The 19,391-nt window shown below is 42.2% G+C and overlaps 1 protein-coding gene across 3 annotated transcripts in view; it reads left to right on the plus strand.

The window, feature by feature from the left end:
• clip2 (CAP-GLY domain containing linker protein 2) overlaps nt 1-18,030 on the plus strand; it is a 33,165-nt gene extending 15,135 nt beyond the window's left edge. Inside the window, exons 4-17 of one of the 3 annotated variants that reach the window (XM_017460557.3) lie at nt 5,573-5,697; nt 6,353-6,566; nt 7,112-7,309; nt 7,676-7,779; nt 7,877-7,937; nt 8,421-8,525; nt 12,226-13,104; nt 13,192-13,249; nt 13,359-13,442; nt 14,082-14,238; nt 15,792-15,951; nt 16,130-16,318; nt 16,581-16,643; nt 16,753-18,030. In XM_017460557.3, coding sequence (XP_017316046.1) covers nt 5,573-5,697; nt 6,353-6,566; nt 7,112-7,309; nt 7,676-7,779; nt 7,877-7,937; nt 8,421-8,525; nt 12,226-13,104; nt 13,192-13,249; nt 13,359-13,442; nt 14,082-14,238; nt 15,792-15,951; nt 16,130-16,318; nt 16,581-16,643; nt 16,753-16,764 — 2,409 coding nt within the window. In that variant the 3' untranslated portion in view covers nt 16,765-18,030. Of the gene's footprint in view, nt 1-5,572; nt 5,698-6,352; nt 6,567-7,111; nt 7,310-7,675; nt 7,780-7,876; nt 7,938-8,420; nt 8,526-11,346; nt 11,398-12,225; nt 13,105-13,191; nt 13,250-13,358; nt 13,443-14,081; nt 14,239-15,791; nt 15,952-16,129; nt 16,319-16,580; nt 16,644-16,752 lie in introns of all 3 variants that reach the window. The other 2 variants (XM_017460559.3, XM_017460560.3) reach the window with 2 other exon arrangements.
• The last annotated feature ends 1,361 nt before the right edge of the window (nt 18,031-19,391 follow it).

Raw genomic sequence — 19,391 nt, forward strand, 5'->3', positions numbered from 1 at the left:
AAACAGGTTCTCAAAGGACAAAGGGGATTATGAATCAGCAGCTGTTTACGGTGGTCCCTACGGTGGTTCTTTACAAACGCTCTCAAGCTAAGGAACCCAAAGGTTTTGTGTTGTGGAGATGATCGAATGCTAGATTCGTGGTGGGTTTCATTCATTGTTTCATTAATTAAGAGCAGCTGAAATCCTAAGAACGTTTCCGAGGGTCGGCTGCTGTTGTGCAGCCGGCGTTTTTGTCATTTCGGGTAGCCTGCGTGAGGAACAGGAAGGCGGATGAGGTGACTGCCAAGTCGAGGCCCATGCAGATGTTCTGCCTGATCTCACTGCTACTGCGTTGAGGGCGAATCCAGAAGCTGATGAGAGCGAGATCCTGTCTTTTGTATCCCAGCGTATATTTTAGTACACTACCTGACCAGACTTGTTTTTCCTTTCTCACCGACTCATTCTTGCTTTGAATTTTGGATCAGATCAAACGCTTCCTGCTCGACAATCACCCGCTGGGAAAGTAAACACTGACCGAGGACGTAGGAAGACCAAAAGTACAGTCAGCTATTACCGAGCCTCTCTTTATCCGTGTGTGAGTTGCCACGTCATTTAGCCAAAACAGCGGCGGAGGGAAATTTGATGCACTGGTGAAATCTGGCATCACAAGCGAAGATCCAGATCGAATGCTACACTTGCGTGGGATGAGAATTAAAGCTAGTGTTTAAAATGACTGCTGTGTCTGCGACTGTCCTGACACTTACTTCAGTGCATTACATGGAGTCGAGGTTATAGATATGTACGGAATAAAACGAGACCGGGTATGCTGTTATAGGAAAATACTCAGCGATGGGAAATGGAGTTACCCTTAACCATCGCACTTTATTCCTGTTATACTACAGAAATTTGCCAACACTAACAAGGTTTTGCTTATTAAAGAACAGGACGTCTTCCGGTTTTGTCCGTTTATAGTTGCATTTAAAGTTGTGGACCTTCCTCGAAGCAAGATAGTTCCTGTTAACTCTTAAACGATCGTTCCAGCAGTCGGTTATCGGTGCAGATTAATCCATAAACAAAGCACCGATACTGGAGACTCCTTCCAAAAAAAAAAAAAAACTAAATAAACATCTCACAGAAATCATCTCACCATATCAAGAATGTTACATGATAACATATTAGAGGTGCTGTTATAGAAAATGAATCAACACCTTCTAACCAATTAGAAATGAGAATTCAAAAGTGCACAGGTATGCAGCGTAACAACGGGTCTGGTTTCAGGAATGACGCCAGTGTTGTGCTTTATTTTGGCTTTGCCAGCATGTATAAGGAGAATTAAAGGTAGCACCAAGAAAAGAGACAAGCAGTTATTCCAGTTGATTCTGTAACATCTATGACGTTAACCGGATTGACGAGCTGCACCACGTTCAGTAGATTTCACTCACTTTTTGGATGAAATTCATCAGAACTTTTTAATAGGTTCTTCCAGCGGGTTCGATTGTCTGGACGATTGCAGTCACTTACAAGCCCTTGCGTCCATCCCGATGTCTTCTCCGCCAGACTTGGAAAACCTTCCGGGATAAAGGTTCATGTAATAAGCCACCTCCACCCGCAATACCAACACCCCCAGAAAGATTTAGACGAGAAACGGAAAAACACTTTGTACTCCAGTTTGCTTCCAACACACGCGGAATAAGGCTGCCTCATCTGCTTCCTGTCACGAGAAAGGACACGAACTCACAGCTGCAGAGCTTGACTTCTTTTCCACTGCGACTCAAACGAAGTAACGGTGTTAATACTGTCGATAAGAAATGTAACATAGTACATAGTAGTACCATAACTACCATCAAACTACAGCAGGTTGTTTCAATGGTAACTTGAGGACTAAACTGGACATAATGTGGACCTGATGTGTTCTGTCAGTGGACAGTTCAGGAACAAGCTGTATACCAGAATATTATTATACACGTTTAAATAATTGGAATAATTGGACACTATATGGCCAAGCACACAAATGTATCGAATGTCTTTGTATGCTCTGGCATTATGAGTTCCCTTCCCTGGAACTAAGAGGCCTCAAACCCGTTCCAGCATGACAACGCGCCCGTGCACAAGCCAAGCTCCGTGAAGACGTGGTTTGCCAAGTTTGGAGTGGAAGAACTCAAATGTAATGCACAGAGCCCTGACCTCAACCCCACTGAACCACCAGGCCTGCGCACTTGACCTCAGTTCCTGACCTCACTAATGCTCTAACTCCCATGTTAACACCTCTGGTTTTAGAATGGGTAGATATGAGTGTGATAGTAAGGTGTCCACATACTTTTGGCCATATAACGTAGTTAAAGAGGCCCCTGGTTATGAAATGTTCAAGAACCGTTCTTTAGAGTTCTCGCACATCATTTGTCGACTTGTAGTGTAGATGAAATCCTTATTTTAACTGCTGGTGAGTGCGATAGTGGAAAAAACGATATAATTACAAAGACATAGGTGTAAATACAATGTGCAGCCTGATAAGTGTGCAGCATCATCCAACTAACATGTGGCCAAAATAACTAAAAACCAATGAAACTTTCATGACGAGACGAAAACTGACTTCAAAATCCATGCCAAAATGAACAATACCAGCCAGGAAAGAAAACGATGCTCACACTGCTCCTCTTATCACATCCAGTGTGAAGGTTAGCTTTAAGATTCACACAAAAGCTCCTCTGTCTGAGGTTGTGCTGGGGATACGACCCTGAACACTGTGCAACACTGCCCCGTGTTTTGCTCGGTCCAAAATGGACAAGGTGGCCTTTGTTTCCCGGGTAAAGCTGTGGCGCCGATCCGCGAGGCAACATTATCTATTGACATGCTTGAATTTATCGGGTGAATGAGGTTTGTTTACGAGTAGTGGGAAATGATCCAAAGGGTGACTATCATTCTTAAAGGGAATCAGTAAAAAATACATATATATAGTTAAAAGAATATCAGTCAAGTAGCATTTGGAATGTTCAATCAAAAACGTGCCACAGGGCTCTATTTCAGGACCGTTGTCAATCTGAATTATTTGCTTATTCCTTTGTTTTTATGAAGGAGTAAAACTCCAAAAGTCCGAACTTGCCAGACAAAGGTACACTCGGACAGTTACTTCAATGTTAACATTTTCTAAACATTGATTAAAATATCTCATTTGAATTTTGGTCTATTACTGTTACTGTACAGGTTCCTTACTCCCTTAATGCTGCATTCGACTTGCATCGGAAGTGGGGAATCGGAGCTCGGAATTACGTCAGTTTAAACCCCCATACGTTCGAGCTGCAGAGTGGGAAAAAATGTCTGTCTTTTGTTAGCAACAGTGATGAGTGATCCTTCTCAAAACAGCAACCTGTACAGTCGGTATTAAAGATTTAACAAGCGAATATGGCTGTGGATTGATCTAAGGCAAATTCTGGTATATACAGTATAACCCATTTAAAGCGAGGAGCAGCCCTGTCCTGAGATATGGGGGCGTTTTCTTTGTTTTGTTTTTTGTTTTGTCCAAAGACATGCATGGTAGGTAGATTGGCATGTCCAAAGTGTCTGTAGTGTGTGAGTGTGTATGTGATTGCGCCCTGCGATGGATTGGCACCCCGTCCAGGGTGTACCCCGCCTTGTGCCCAGTGCTCCCTGGGATAGGCTCCAGGTTCCCTGCGACCCAGTAGGATAAGCGCTATAGAAAATGGATGGATGGATGGATGAACAAAAGGTGTATATGAGGTGTATTATACAGTATTTCTCATGGCATACCATCACATGATTAATTGTACGTGTGGAAGATTGTACCCTCACAGTTAGTGGCTCAGTGCTGATGCTCAGCAGTTTGCAAGTACATAGTTGGTATCAACCGGAGAGGTCATGGCAGCTCTCAGATTGCTCCTCTTTACTCTGCACGCCCTGACTTTTACTTCTCCATGCCACATTCCCGGGTTTGATGTGATGCATAATTTAGCAGTGAAGCGATTCATGGGATCTGCATGGAACCAGAGCTGCTGTCAAACTGCTTCTAGGTGGTCTTTGTCTTTGTGTGTGTGTGTGAGCACACGGACGGGACTTTTCTAGCGTGTGACCCATTTTCATTCACGATATCTGGGTGCATGTAGGGCAGATCGGACTCGTGCCCAATTAGGTCTCGGAGCGAGCGCAGGCCGTGCCAACTTGCAGGCATGCAGAAGCCATCCTGATTTCCTTCCCTGAGTTTGACACATGGCATGAGTTCTTTCAGGATGGACTGATGTTAGTCTTCCTACGCATCATTACCCATAGTGACTTCTGATCTGATTTTCTTTCGGTGCGCTTGCGAGGAATGTATTTTTACACAGCCAAGTATTTCCTGATATATATGGGTCGCCAGAGCTTAATGCTGTCAGTTCATTTTGAACCAAACCTTTTTTTCTTTTTTCTTGTTGGACAAACATAACTATAATAGGTAAAAGGATAAAAGCAGCACTTAAGTGCCACAAGGCTTTATGATATTTGATATTTACAATTTGAAATATTTGACTGTTTCTTTCTTTAATACTTACTCCGGGTTCCAAACTGAGTAAAAAAAAAAAGGCTCAATGTTATGTCCTGTGTTGATGTAAAATATACTAATTTGTTCGTTTCTTTAATATTTACAGTCAGGTCCAAAAACAGTAAAAGTGCCACACGGCTCTATAATAAGTCCTCTGTGGATTCGGCACAATCGTTTGTTCCTTTCTTTGCAGTAGGGTCGCAAGTCAGTGATAAAATAGGTTAAAAAATATATTAAAAATTTTTAAAAGTGCCACAAGCTTCTACATTACTCCCTGTTTCAATTTGACATTTATTCATTTGTCACTTTCTTTAATATTTACAGTACAGTCTAAGATCAGTAACAATTTTTTTTTTTATAGTGCCTCAAGGCTCGATGTTAAGTCCTGTTCCATATTTGTTTGTTTCTTTCTTTAATACTCAGACTGCCGTCCAAAATCACACATTAAGTAAACAAAAAAGTGCCACAAGGCTCTACGTTAAGTCCTGCATTGATTTGACAATTATTCATTTGTTCCTAATATTTACAGCAGAATCAGTTACGTTCAGTAAAAAGTGCCACGAGGCTCTGTGTTAAGTCCTGTCTCTGTTTGACATATATTCTTTTTTTTTTTTTAAATATTTACAGTAGTCCAGGAGTTTTTAATAAAAAAGAACTAATTACGCTTATTAATTAAAATACGCTTTTTTTTTTTTTCTTTTTTTCTTTTTTTTTTTTGCTAAATGATATTTCTCAAGTGAGGTCATAGCATTCTTCAATACTAATTAAATAGTAGTTTTACGTTTTTGTTTTTTTTTTATTCTGAAGGGTTTGTTTTGTCATTTTTTTCATGCATAATTTAAAAAAAAAAAAAAACATTTTTAATATAATGCCAGGATGAAAGCGCTGCTACTTCACTTTGAAGCGCTAATATAATTTTGACATTACATCATCCTTCACTAATCCAAGTAAAAGAATAATAATGCATAATTACGCAGCAGATACTGTAAATTCTTGCTGTTGTTGATGTTTATAAGATCACGCCATCTCCGACACTGCTACGCTCCTTTATTCTCTGCTCAGGTGGGCGGAACGAAGACTGGCGTGGTGCGCTACGTAGGAGAGACAGACTTTGCCAAGGGAGAGTGGTGCGGCGTGGAGTTGGACGAGCCTCTAGGGAAGAACGACGGAGCCGTGGCCGGGACCAGGTCTGGTGCAAGAATCCTTCTCCGCCCACATAATAATACACTGCGCCCAAACCTAACAAATCTTAGACAGAAAAACAAATAGATGCATTATATTACATTCCACACACTGCCAGCCAGTCCATTTACCAAATCTGTTGGGTTTTGTTTTGTTTTGTTTGTGCAACAACAATAGGTTTAAACTGTAATAAAAATATAAGAAACCTTTTTGACGGCGTGTATAACTACAGGTACGACTCTGTACGGGAAATCGAGTCGCAGAAACGGACGCAGTCGGTCACGATGACGAGGAATTACGGCCGCTGTCCGTAAATCATGTCTCCATGACGCTGCAGATACAAAGACGCTAGATAAATAATTGAATAACATCCCGGTGCGTTTCTGGCTTTCTTGTCATTACATTTAAGCAGAAATTAGTTCATGCAATTTGTTCTCGGAGCAGAGCTAAAATATTTAACGTTGGGAAATACTGTCAGACTCGCTCGTACAGAAAATGAATCAACACCTCCTGGCCAATCAGAATCGAGAACTCAGCAGTGCTGTGGTAGTAAGACTTATCTTTTATTTGGGCTGCAAATATGGCAGTTTCAGTGTTCAGTTTCCGTATTTTAGTGCCTCATGTCAAGACCTTTGACCTTCTTGTTCTGCATCTGTTCAGGTACTTCCAGTGCCCACACAAATTCGGCCTGTTTGCCCCCATCCACAAGGTGATCCGCATCGGCTTCCCGTCCACGAGTCCGGCCAAGGCCAAGAAGAGCAAGCGTGTAGCCATGGGAGTGTCTTCGCTGGCTCACAGCCCCAGCAGCTCGTCCATCAGCTCTGTCAGCTCCGTAGCCTCCAGCGTCGGCGGCAGACCCAGCCGCACGGGCCTGGTGAGGGAGAGAGGGGGTCGGATTGTTGCCAGAGCGTTAACCCTACTATTATGTTGGGGGGGGAATTACACCCATTATGTTATGGGTCAAAATGTCTTACACAGTTTAAATACATACAAAAACAGCAAAGAACAGCTTAAAACAGTAAACCTTGTCCAAGACAAGAAATATTTGCATGTAAGTTCATGACCCTAAATGAGAAACCAGTATTTCAGACACCTCAAATGTAGAAATGGGTCCAATTGACCCATAACATAATGGATAATAGGAGGGTTAAAATGAAGTGATATTTTCAGCTGTAAAATCTGTTGGGGAAAATGTTATAGAGATGGCAGATATTAGCATTCATTTGCAAAGCAGGAGGTGAACATGAGGTACTGTACGGACACGAGGATCTGTTTAGAAAACCGCACATGAAGGTCAGACGTACCGTAGTCGAATAAGGTACAGACTTTACTCGTGAAGCATAGCCGATCCCCGTCACTGTTTCGGTCATGTGACACATTATACGTCTATTTTTAACCCCCCACCACCACCCCACACAGTTGACGGAGACGTCGTCCCGTTACGCGCGCAAGATCTCCGGCACCACTGCGCTGCAGGAGGCGCTCAAAGAAAAGCAGCAGCACATCGAACAGCTCCTGGCCGAGCGCGACCTGGAGCGAGCTGAAGTGGCCAAGGCCACCAGTCACATCTGTGAGGTGGAGAAAGAACTGAACACACTCAAAGCCCAGCACCTGCAGGTTCGTTTTAGTCTCATAAAAGCAGCGTAGTTTTTTTTTTTTTTGCCATATTGGAAAAACGTAATGACAACGTTATAAAGTGCTGACACTGGAGACTCCTTCCATAAACACTACAGGTAGCTGCACCAAATCAGAGATGATGCCTCTTTGTTTTTTGACAGAGCTAAACGTTTGTGTTTTGTCTAAGGGGTAGAGCTAATTTGCTGCCCAGAAATAATTAAGAGCTAGTCAGATTTATCGCTTGGCGGTAACAGTTTTTTTTTAATTACAGGTCTAGAAATACTTTTTTTTCTATTACAATATATTTCCAATGTTATATTTCCAGTCGAGCATTTTCCCAGTTATCCTCTTCTGTACCTTCTGCAGTATGCAACAGAGACAGAGAGCAACCTGCAGCAAGTGCGCACCCTATTGGCCAATGCACAGAGAGACAAAATGGAACTGGCCAATCAGCTCGAGGAAGAGAAAAGGTACAACCCCAAGTGCCACATTTGCTCCACGTGCGATGCTTTATGCTCCAAAGGACATGATTTTCTGACTCCTAGCGGTTGTTCTGTGCTAAAACAGGAAAGTGGAGGACCTTCAGTTCAGGGTGGAGGAGGAATCCATCACCAAAGGGGATCTAGAGGTATTTCACTGCACAAGTACCATGGGAAAAAATCCCAAATCACGCAGTATACGCATAGTGAGGTAATCACTGTACAAACAGTACACTATATTAATGCAAATGACTAAATCTATTAATATAATATGTTTGTCATAAAGTAAAGGATAATAAAACACGTACACAGAATCGCTTCTCTTCCGGAAAGTTGCATTTGCTCAGTGAAAAATGATCTACAGACAAACTGAGAAAAATGATTATTACATTGTTATAGACTACAGTGACTTTTTCATGGTTTGTAGAGTTACAACAAAGAACACCAAATTCAAGGGTGTGAATATTTATGCACTTTCCTTCATCTCAGTTTCCTCTCCTTAAGATATCTTTTCATAAAGTTTAAATTCTCTTCTTGTACTTTGTGTCCTGTGTTTTTCCTTTCTCTTTTCTCTGTCTCTCTCTCTCTCTCTCCTTCTCTCTTTTTTTTTTTTTTTTTTTATCTCTCCGTAGACTCAGACCAAACTGGAGCATGCCCGTATTCGGCAGCTCGAGCGGAATCTGCGTTTGGAAAAGTCCAAAGCAGAGAAGTTTCAGAAAGAGTTAGAGGAAAAGATGGTAAACGTGCAGTGAGAGTAGATGTCACACCTGCTTGTAGCCATCGTTTAACCCCTACCCCCCCCCCTTCCTTTTCTTCTTTTGGTTCCTCCATCCTGTGATGCACCAGCCTTGCACATCGAGCACATTAAGATCTCCATCATTTGACTTGCAGCTAGAATGTTCCATCTGATGCGCTTGTATGGTAGCGTCATCAGCTATCCATGCTAATTCAGGGGTGGACAAATCATAAATTCATTAGCTCGCCCACCGGGCAAGTGAAAGTACCCATATGTTGCCCAGTCCCATGTTTCGGTTACCGGAAACCTGACTAGTTAGAGGTCGACCGATTTATTCGCTTTTGTCGGAACTATCAGTTATAAGCAAAAATCCACACCGATGGTTGTTCCCGGTTGCGTCCGTTGTGGGAGCGGCTGAGAAGGGTCCGCTGTCATTATACAGTACGAGAGCGGCCTCTAGAGGCGAAATAACAACTATCGCTGGCAAATTTTGTTGTGTTATTTGAAGTGTTTTTGATTAATTGTGAATGTCTCTATTTTTTTGTTATTTGGACTGCTACATTTTCCTTCAGTTTTTATGTATATCTTTTATTCACTTGAATATTTATTAATAGTTAATATATGTTAATATTTATATATTTATTTAAAGAAAAAAAATTGTACAAATGCATGTTCATAGTTCAGTCAATGCTGTTATTTTTGTAATAATGTTCAGCAATGTTGTACTTTGAATGTTATGGTTTCATTCAGTATCACTTTTTAAAAAATTTATTAATCAGTTAACCGCCCGACTTAGTTATCGTATCGGTATCGGTAAAATCCACTATCGGTCGACCTCATTAGCTAGTTAAGTGCACTAATACAGATAATTATACGATCATGTAGCAGGCTTTAAGCTGTGGTGTTCTGTCGGATGTTATTGGAGTTCTCGATATATTGATAGAAAAGTACATATGACAACTATGGATTACAAACTAAAAGCCCGGACACAGAATCTGTCCTGGGTTACTGATTTGTCCATTCCTGGTTATGTTGCTCTCCTTACACCAATGGACGCTTGCTATTCTGCATAGCAACAGATGGGCTAAGTGACCTATATGGTACGTAAACCTAATAAACTGGGAACTTAACTGACCTGTCTGGGTTCCCTTCCTGAAATAAAAGCTCACACTTCATCTCACCGTAATAACCGAAGTCGCATTATTAGATTAGACCTAATTAGATTTTGCTGCTGTATTTTCCAATAGAATTACAGTAACAAGGACATTCAAGTTGGGGACCTTTTGACCCCTGTCCGTCCATGCGGTGCAGTTCCATCACTGACATTCAAGGTCTTTCAGAACTCCTCCTTCTGTCCTCAGAACCTTACTATTCTCTGTATATTTTAATCCTTTCCATCTCAGCAGGGCTCTAAGGCAGGTTTGGAGCGCGTTTGAACCATAATCCCATTTATCATCCGAGTGATCTTCAGCCTAGAACGGCAGTAACCTGACGGTTGGGGTGAAGAATAGTCTTAGGAATTTGGGGGTTCCTAAAAGGGTTTCTACAGACGCTGGAACCTTTTCTCTTTAAAGAAAAAAAAACAACAACATTTTGTTGTAGGATTCTAGAGAGAACAATTAAGGTTTCCCCTAGAGGGGCAATGCAATGTATTATTATACAGGGTTCCAAGTAGAAGCCTTGAATTTCTAGTATATAGACAAAAGTCGTATAACCCAGACGTCAGTATTGTAGAAAACCAAAGCTAAAAAACTGAAATGTATTTGCAATTCATTAATGGTTCCTTAGAAGGGTTTTAGTCATGAGAATTGTTGTGAGGTTCTACACAGAACCTGAAAACATTTCTAAAGAGTATTCAAACTGGGAGGTATTGGGAATGGGGGTGATTGGGTCTCCAAAATGAAAAGACTGCCACATTTTAACATCCGAGTACGTTTTGAACTGCTTGATATTAACCGACACCTCACCACTTCACAATGTTTTGACTCCTGCCCTCGTTTTGACTCCGTTTTCCCGGCTTGAATAAATACACAGGCACTTTCTTTCATAATAAATATAACATCGATTTTTTTTTTTTTTTTTTTTTAAATTCTAAAAAACTGGGAAGTGAGCCCCATGGGGAAAAAAGTTTGAATATGTCTACTCTAGAGGCCCTTTGGAGCCTTTTATTCTAATAGTGTCTTATGAAAGTAACATATTTACTTTATTGAAATGCTGATTGCGTTTTGTTCTTGCATAGCGTTATACGATATAGACGTAGATGGGTGACAAATTTAAAAAAAAACAAAAAAAAAACAAACGCTGCTACGGGGGGCATTTATTTATTTTGCTGGCATGGTTTGGCTCACATCGACCCCTGCAGTGGCCTTCACAAACACCAGATCTCAACCCAGTTGAACACTTTTGAGGTTTCGGAGTGACGTGTTAGACAGCTATAGTCATTGAAACACCAACTGTGTGAAGATCTTTTAGAAGAACGGTGTTCATCCCTCCAGTCCATCTCCAGAGGCTTGTGGAATCAATGCCAAGTTGTTCTGGTGACTTGTGTCGGCCAAACACCTCACTAAGACGGTGTCGTCCCCCTTCCCCATCTCCGTCCCCATTAATTTGTCACCCATCTGTATAAAATCATATATAGAGTCACATTGCACACGTACAATTTAATGTTTCTTTCCGCACAATGAAATGTTCCTTTCAGCTGAAATGTGATGGCACACTTTCCGCCATCTTAACGAAACGTGCCGTGTTGTGGTCGTAAAGCTGGGGCAGTGTCACGTGCACTGACCCAAATTTCCAATTCAAGCTTTCCTATTTATTAACAGGGCAGAAGGCGCCATCAGGCAACACCCATGAGGTTGGGTAAGAGTATCAAGGTGAAATGAAACCGCTAATCCCGTGTGTAGTCTAAACTTTCTAAACATCTTCCTAAATCAGCAGCGAACACTAAGAAGAGTGGTGTGATCTCTATCTTTCCTTCCCCCCCGTCTTCTCTCTTTTGGGATCGCGCCTCCTCCGAACGTTTTTCCTATGCCGTCTGATGGCAGCGTATCTCTTCAGCGATTTCCTGAGAAATGCAAGGGCACGATCCCTGTAAATCTCTTGTCAACACTAACACTAGGTCTCCTCTTTCGAAACTCGGGATTCTTCAACTGGTTCTTCTTTCACAGCTTGTTGTAGATATGTGTGTGTATATGTGTGCGTGTCCCGAATGCATCATCTCACATTATGCTTGGCTGCTTTTAGGAACACAGTGCAAAGAATGGCTTGCTTGGGTTCGTGTCCTTTCCCCTCGTAGGTTGCCTTTTCTATGCTTTTTCAACATAAGGCGTTTGTGAAACGATGCTTTTTAAAATCGGACTTTCCTTTGGCTGTAAAAACGTCAGCGGTTTGATCGAGTGCACGTGCAAAGCGACGCTGACGCTGGATTAGAGAACGCCGAAAGTTCTGTTTTTGCGGGTGACTCGGCAGAACATTTTCGAAAACTAGCCAGTATAAACGATTTAATCTTGAGATGAATTACGATTCTGTTGGTTTGGCTTCATACCAGCATTTTTTATGTTTCAGTAATTACTATGGGTTTGGACCGTTCTCAACGTTAAAATGTTCTGCTCTTGAATTTAACCCATGAAAAGCAGGAACTAAAGGCTTAACCGCATTCACAAGAGGAGCGGCGTATTAAAAACCTCTTCTTTGTCCATCAGCAAACCACGGTTGAAGAGAAGAGCCGAGTGATGCAGCTGGAGGAGGAATTAACCTTGCGCAAAGCCGAGGCGGAGGAGCTCCAGGCACGCCTGCAGAGAGCCTCGTCCTCCGTAGTGGAAGGCGAAGATGTGATTTCAAGCTCCGAGGCTCTCGTTCTCCGAGAACGCCTCGAATCTGCACGCCGTGAGGAGAGCAGCCAGCTGCGTGAACGCTACGAGGCCATGCTGAGCGCCAGCCGCCAAGAAACCGAACGCCTCAAAGCCACCACAGAACGGCAGGCCTCAGAGATCACAAAACTGCGCCAACGGCTCCAGCAGGCCACCCGTGAGAACATGGAGATGATGGATAGCTGGAAGGACAAGCTGGACGCCCTGGTTGGAGACCACCAGCGAGCCCTGGAGGAGCTCAAATCCTCACTGATCAACGATTCCAAAGCGTCCGAGACGGGCGGGGTAGAGGGAGACGGTCCCACACCTGAAATGAGGGCCACTGTGGAGAGCATGAGGATGGAGCGGCAGCTGGAGGTGGAGAACCTCAAGGCTAAGCACGAGATCGAAGTGGCCGTGCTGGCCAAGGAACGCGAGGAGCTTCGAGCCAAGGTCCAAGAACTACAAGATAAGCTAGAGGAGAGCGAAGAGAATGCCAGGAGCAACCCAGAGCTCAGCGAGTCCATGGAGAAGCTTCAGGAGGCCGAGCTGAAGGTCGCCGGATTGAGGGAACGGCTAGATTTGGCCGAGAAGAAGATGGCTGACTACGAGGCTCTTCAGAACGCCGAAGCACAAAGCAGAGCTGAGATCCGAGACCTGCAAGAGAAGCTGAGGGTTAGCGAGAACCGACTGCAGGCTGTCGAGGCCGATCACATCAGCCAGGACGTCAACGTGAGCTATTAAATTGAAGGTTTATTGTCTTTGATGTGTTTCTCTACATTTCGATGTTGTCTGCAATGTTTTTTTTGTTTTTCACAGATGATAGAAAATAATGACAACTCTGAAGAGAAGATTAAGTTAAAGCAAAATATAGAAGGTCTGTAAATCAATCCCAATGCCCTATTTATTTCCCGCCTTTAAAAAAAAAAAATAAAATTTCAATGTGAATGCCATTTATTTTCTGTTATGCTTTTATATTTTCACAGAAACGTTGGAGAAACTGGCAAAAAGGGAAAAAGAAGTTTCCACTCTTACTACACAAGTAGATGACCTCAAAACACAGATAACAGGTAATGACTATGTTCTCCATGCAGATTCATTTGCTGCAGGGTAATCTCGGATGCATTACCCTATTGGGAATAGTGCGTGGGGGGGTTGGGGGGGATTCTTAAAAGTGCGTTGGGTAGGAGACTCTACGGCAGGGGTGTCCAATCTTATCCGGAAAGGGCCGGTGTGTGTGCAGGTTTTCATTCCAACCAAGCAGAAGCCCCACCTGAGTTTACTGAAAGCTAAGCTCAACTGATTAAACAGGTGGAATCAGGTTTTGGCTCCTGATTGGTTGGAATGAAAACCTGCACCCACACCGGCCCTTTGCGGATAACATTGGACACCACTGCTCATGGGCTTTCAAAATAGACAGAAAGCCATTCGAATTTGTTTCCCGTTGGCTCATTTGGTAGCTCGCTAATTAACTTTACTTTGTGGAATGTTAGATCTTGGCAAAGATTTGCTGAAAGTCAGGGTTATTTATGAGGAGTGTGATGATTGGGAAGAAGCGGTTTTGATTAGTAGTTTGGGGAATTAGAAAGAGTTAAAACTACGGCTCTGTGATATTTCCGCATCATTTGCAACGGTAAGAGAAGTAGCAGTATCGACCAGCGCACCGGTTGAACAACTAAAGCATTGTTCTCGATATTATTTGCTCGTAGCCTTGGAGACTAAAGTCCGTGCGGGGGAGAGGAAGACCGACGGCCTCCTCAGAGACAAGACGCGTCTGGAGGCGGAGCTGGAAGCCATCACCAAGAAATCCCACGATGCATCAGGCCAGCTGGTGATCATTAGCCAGGAACTTCTGAAGAAAGAGAGGTAAAGAATGTTAGCAAGGTTTATAAAAGTGGTATTAGAGCCAGATGATATAAACTTCTCAAAAGCCATCTGGAGGCTGATTTAAGTTACTTATTTATGGTCTTGTTTTATGAATTACACTTTGCAACAAAGCGCCGTCCTCTGTCTGTCTCTCTCTCTCTCTCTCTCTCTCTCTCTCTTTCTCTCGCTCTACACACACACATCCACACACGCATCCATATCCTCCTCAAATAGCTGTTCCACCTTCTCACTTCATCTTCTTCACTGAAATCTGTAGGATGTCACTCCCCATCCCAGAGTACACCCATGAATCGTTCTCATTTCACCATTTAATCTACTTAAGAACCGTCTGGGTTAATGAGGACGATCCGTCTAATTAAAACTCCTCTTTAAGCGTTATCCAGCCTTTCAGATCGATGCCATATCCTGACTCCGAATGCGACCTGTGCTTTTAGTGGTTATTTACATTCAAACAGAGGCTTAAAAAGACGTTTAGACCTGATAAGCAGAGATGAGAAATTCAGTATCGAGAAATACTATACTATCGGTATCGGTTATCGGTATCAGCTGATATCACTCTGAATAATCGGGTATCGACTATTCAGAGTGATATCGGCTGATACCGATAACCGATACCGATAGTTCTGCCGTTTATGCCTTCTTTTAAATTAATAATATTTAATTCCACACCTCTGAAGGAAATGCAAATAAAAACTTTATTCTCTCCATTTCAATAAGTTGTTTCACAGTAACTGGTCTCATCAACAGAAAACACATTACTCTCATTAGCATTAACACATGAACTCAATTCTGAAGATTAAAGTAAGATTTCTTAACTTATTGAATGTTATTAATTCATATAAACATTGACTGAATTGTATTCACATCGGTGAATCTAGTGATAAGTGAACGTGATCAATAATTACAAACTAATACAAGTGTAAATAATCAGTTATACTGTATATCACGATATTGCGTGGACATAAGCCTCATAGCACCTGCGCGATCTCTTCATTTCTGAGAAAGTGAACTAGATAGGTGGTTATTTGTCTGTTCATGTATCATATGCTGTATATTTTTACTGGACTTGTTTTTTATTTTGATATTATATATATGCCCGGTGCTTGGACCCCCACATATCGCTGCTTGAGGGAATATTTATATTTCTAATCACAACTGATTGTCATTTTTTTTAATGGGCCTAAATCCAAACCTGAAAATATAAGCAAGTATACATAAAGTAAACGGGATATTTAAGCAAAGTGTTTATAACAGCGCTGTTAATATGACACGAAACATTTTGAGGCTTCCGTGGGTGGAACGTTCAGGATTTAAAAGCTCCCAACGTCATTGAGCGAGTATGGCGGTACATCATATGTTTACTTAACGTGTCATATTTCAGTAGTTACTGAAATAATCACGTCCTTAAAATAACTGTCAGATTTCTGGAAAAAAATCAACGAAAAAAACGTAAGAACCTTCTGTTCTGAGCAATCTTATTTTGATCACTTTGTATTTGTGATCGTGCGAATATTTTCACGTGTTCGTGCCAGGAGCCTGAATGAGCTGCGCGTCTTGCTGCTGGACTCGCCGCGCCACTCGCCGGGCATGGACCGCGACCTGAGCCGTGAGGTGCACAAGTCCGAGTGGAAGGTGAAGGAACAGAAGCTGCAGGATGACATCAAGAGCCTGAGGGAGAAACTGCTGCTTCTGGTGAGCCTCTTCGATGTCCGCCATTTTGATTTACTTAATACTTAATTTGACAAATCAGTCAAAAGTCATTCTGGTTACTTGCTATGTTTCTGGATGACTAGTGTCTGGAGTGAAAATGTCTGTATTATTTGAAATCCTTACTCCACGTTTGGTTTCTCGCACCCTCTCCTGACCTCAGGGGCGTGAAAGGTCGTCGCCTGAGCATCGCCGCTTCTCTATGATGGAAGCGTCGGGGACGGACGCCGAGGTGGCGCGCCTGCGCCAGCGGCTCTTGAGCACCGAGGAGGCCTTGAGGAACGCGTTGGAGCACAACCAGGAAGTGGACCAGCTGGTGCAGGCCATGCGTATGCGACCCGATAAGAGCCAGGTAAAGCTGCGCAAACGCCACAAATCCTATTTCTCCATCTGCTCTTACCTGCAGTGTGATTTTGAATCTTAAGTGTTCAAGCGGAATCGCGGTTGTACCATCTTCAGAACCGAGCATTGCTGTATATTAGGGGTGTAACGCAATGCCGCTATCGGTATTTGTTTAGTGCTCAAATCATACGTATCTGTATCTGTATTCGGTTTGAAACCCACAGTGGGCGTGGCCTAAATGGAACGTTCTCATGGGGTTCATCTTTTAACAGGCATACAGCAGCGCAAATTCGGCGAATGGGATCCATCAGCAAGACGCTACCTTCGTGGAAGAGGTTCAAATAAAACATCAACTCAATTTTCTACACGATTTCGTTTTTTCTCATTATTGATTGATACCTTGCTATGTACTCGTGTATAATTTATATTTGTGTATCTGTTTAGGGAAAGCACTGATGATGGGGGTCGTTGAAGCACCGCTCGACCATTTAGGGGGGAAAAAATCACGGAGGTACGCTGCAAAAAAAAAAAGAATGAAAAAAACACCCCCCGAGACGTCTGACGCTTAGACCTCGGACTAACGCCTCATCGGACAGCTTCGCATTCTTTTCACAGTTAGCGCCAAGCCGACGAACAACCACTGCAACCACTTAGCAAATGTGTATGTAAAACAGTGTGAGATGCTATTTAAAAAAAAACACAAAAAACAAAACAAACAAAGCATTATCTTTGAAGCGGTACATTACGGTTACGGTTTTAGACTCGGACCACCGATCCACCTTGTACACTACCTCCAGAGAAAAAGCAGCGGTCTTAATGCTCGAGACCTCGAGAAGTGAAGTGCTGTAGTCCGATTGGTCAGGACGCAGTTTAGGAAACCTTTTGGCCTCGATTCATACGTTAATTTATTCGCCTTTTATGCTGTCGGAGTTAGACGGAGCGGTCCTGTCGAATTTAATTTTATTATTATTATTTTTTTGCCTTGAAAGATTTGCTACTCTCCCTCTGTAGTGAATGTCTGAGTCAAGGAGACGGGATGATTCCACACGGGCTTGTTCTTGTTTTTTTTTTCTTTTTTCCTTACGTACTGTACGAACGCCACAGTGTTCAGCCACCTACCAGTATCCATCCTCCTATAATCCAGTAAATAGTGCACCATTTTAGGGATGCCAGCGTTTCAAACGAATGGGACTTCGCCACTGTAAAAAAATAATAATAATAATTTAAAAAAAAACCCTTGAGAAATCAAACGCTCTGACTTATTATTCAGCCTAGTACTGTGTTTATGCTGTATATTTATGTGTCAAGATACAGTTTACAGTTTTCGCTGTAAGCCAGCTAGGTCGAAGTGAATTCGGGCTTCGAACGTACGCCATCTAATTGAACGACAATACCAATCCGCGTTTCCGATTTTCTACAAGCGAGCACGTTTGAAGGATAGCAGGTCAATTTGAGAAACGATATCCACCCTGTCGATCTTTCTATCGGTGTGAATATTACAGGGTTACGACTAAGGGATTTCATATCGGCAAGAACGGATAAAACGATAGGGCTGGCCCCGAGTTTTGCAACAAAAAAAAACAACAACAAAAAAAAAAACCACGAAGCCGTTGGACTCGGATGTTCTTTTATGCTGTCACAAAATCAGTTTACTCCCTTGGCTCTAGCTGTAACCGTTCCTGAGATTCAATCATTAAACAGAAATAAAACAGAACTCCTGCATTGTGTGTGTGTGTGTGTGTGTTGTTGTTTTTTTTTTATGATGATAATATCAATAACGACACGTTAACTAAATTGGCGTTGACAAAACGGTAAGTGGTTCATATTCAGGTAACCTGAATAACCTTCATGTGATCATCAAGTGAGATTTTTATCTCGGCAAAACGCACGCATTGATCACCTCTTACTATGTAGACGATGAATCATTATCAAATGCTCCAATCCGATTGGTCGGAAGGTGTTCCTGCTGCAGGGCAAATCACAGGTCCATATTAACATGCTTGAATGATCTATCATTTCATGCTCCGTGTGATCCGGAACAAAGAAAAAAAAACGTTTATTTAACATGTGTATGGAAGGAGTCTCCAGTGTCAGCGCTTTGCAACAGTCAGAGGTAACCCTTGCGCTTTGTTGTTGTATTCACTTCAAAATAGAGAAGGCTCACAAGGGAACAACTGTTGAGAATTATTGATAACGGGAACGAAGTTCGTAACCATGAATGGATAAAAAGTCTTAAGTATTTTCTTCCTTAACAAAGAAGAATATCACGTGTTCGACGGATGTTGATTGTAACTATAAACGGATAAAAAAGAATGTTGGCAGGTTTTTTTTCTGCACTTAATAAAAGATTATAATCGTTGACAAGTCGCTGGAAAATGGTCAACTTCGGCGTGGTTACAGTAACTGCTTTCACAAGAGGGAAACTAGAACTCAGGTACTGTAATAGCTGAATAATAACATTTCTAAAAACAAACAACAACAAAAAAAAGCAAAACGAGGTTTCTTATTACACTCGAGGTTCTTATTACCCTTGAGGATTTTAGAAAATTTTTTGGACGTAACCTTTGTTCTAATTTACAGCACATCTGCCAGCGATGATTCCCACAGGAGCCAGCAGGAGGCAGCATCTTTATAATTAATACTTCAACCTAATGGTTATAAATCATTTAAACTCATACTTCAGATATGAATAGAGAAATAATTTTGAGAAATGTTTGGCTTTTATTGGAGTAACTCCCGTTCTGGAAAACGCACGGTATGTAACATGGGTACATTGGGCTGACTAGACTATTGTTCACTCTGGCGATGGTTCATTTGGGTTTTTACAGGTATAAATCTTCCATACTATTTAATATTAGCGATGCCCCGATAGCTGATCTATCGGCTAATATCAGATCTCCGAATACGACACGACGGGGCGTGCTGTTATAGGAAAATAATCGATGCGGCCTGATGTGGAGCAGATTATTTTCCTGTAACAGCACACTTTAAAGTGGTGTGTTCGTCTTATACCGCAGAACGTTGCCAATCTTATACGACTACATGGATGTAGGATTTCTACACCAATCGATGTAATGTAGAAA

This window comes from Ictalurus punctatus, chromosome 28, assembly GCF_001660625.3.
Source record: "Ictalurus punctatus breed USDA103 chromosome 28, Coco_2.0, whole genome shotgun sequence".
Lineage (NCBI taxonomy): Eukaryota > Metazoa > Chordata > Actinopteri > Siluriformes > Ictaluridae > Ictalurus > Ictalurus punctatus.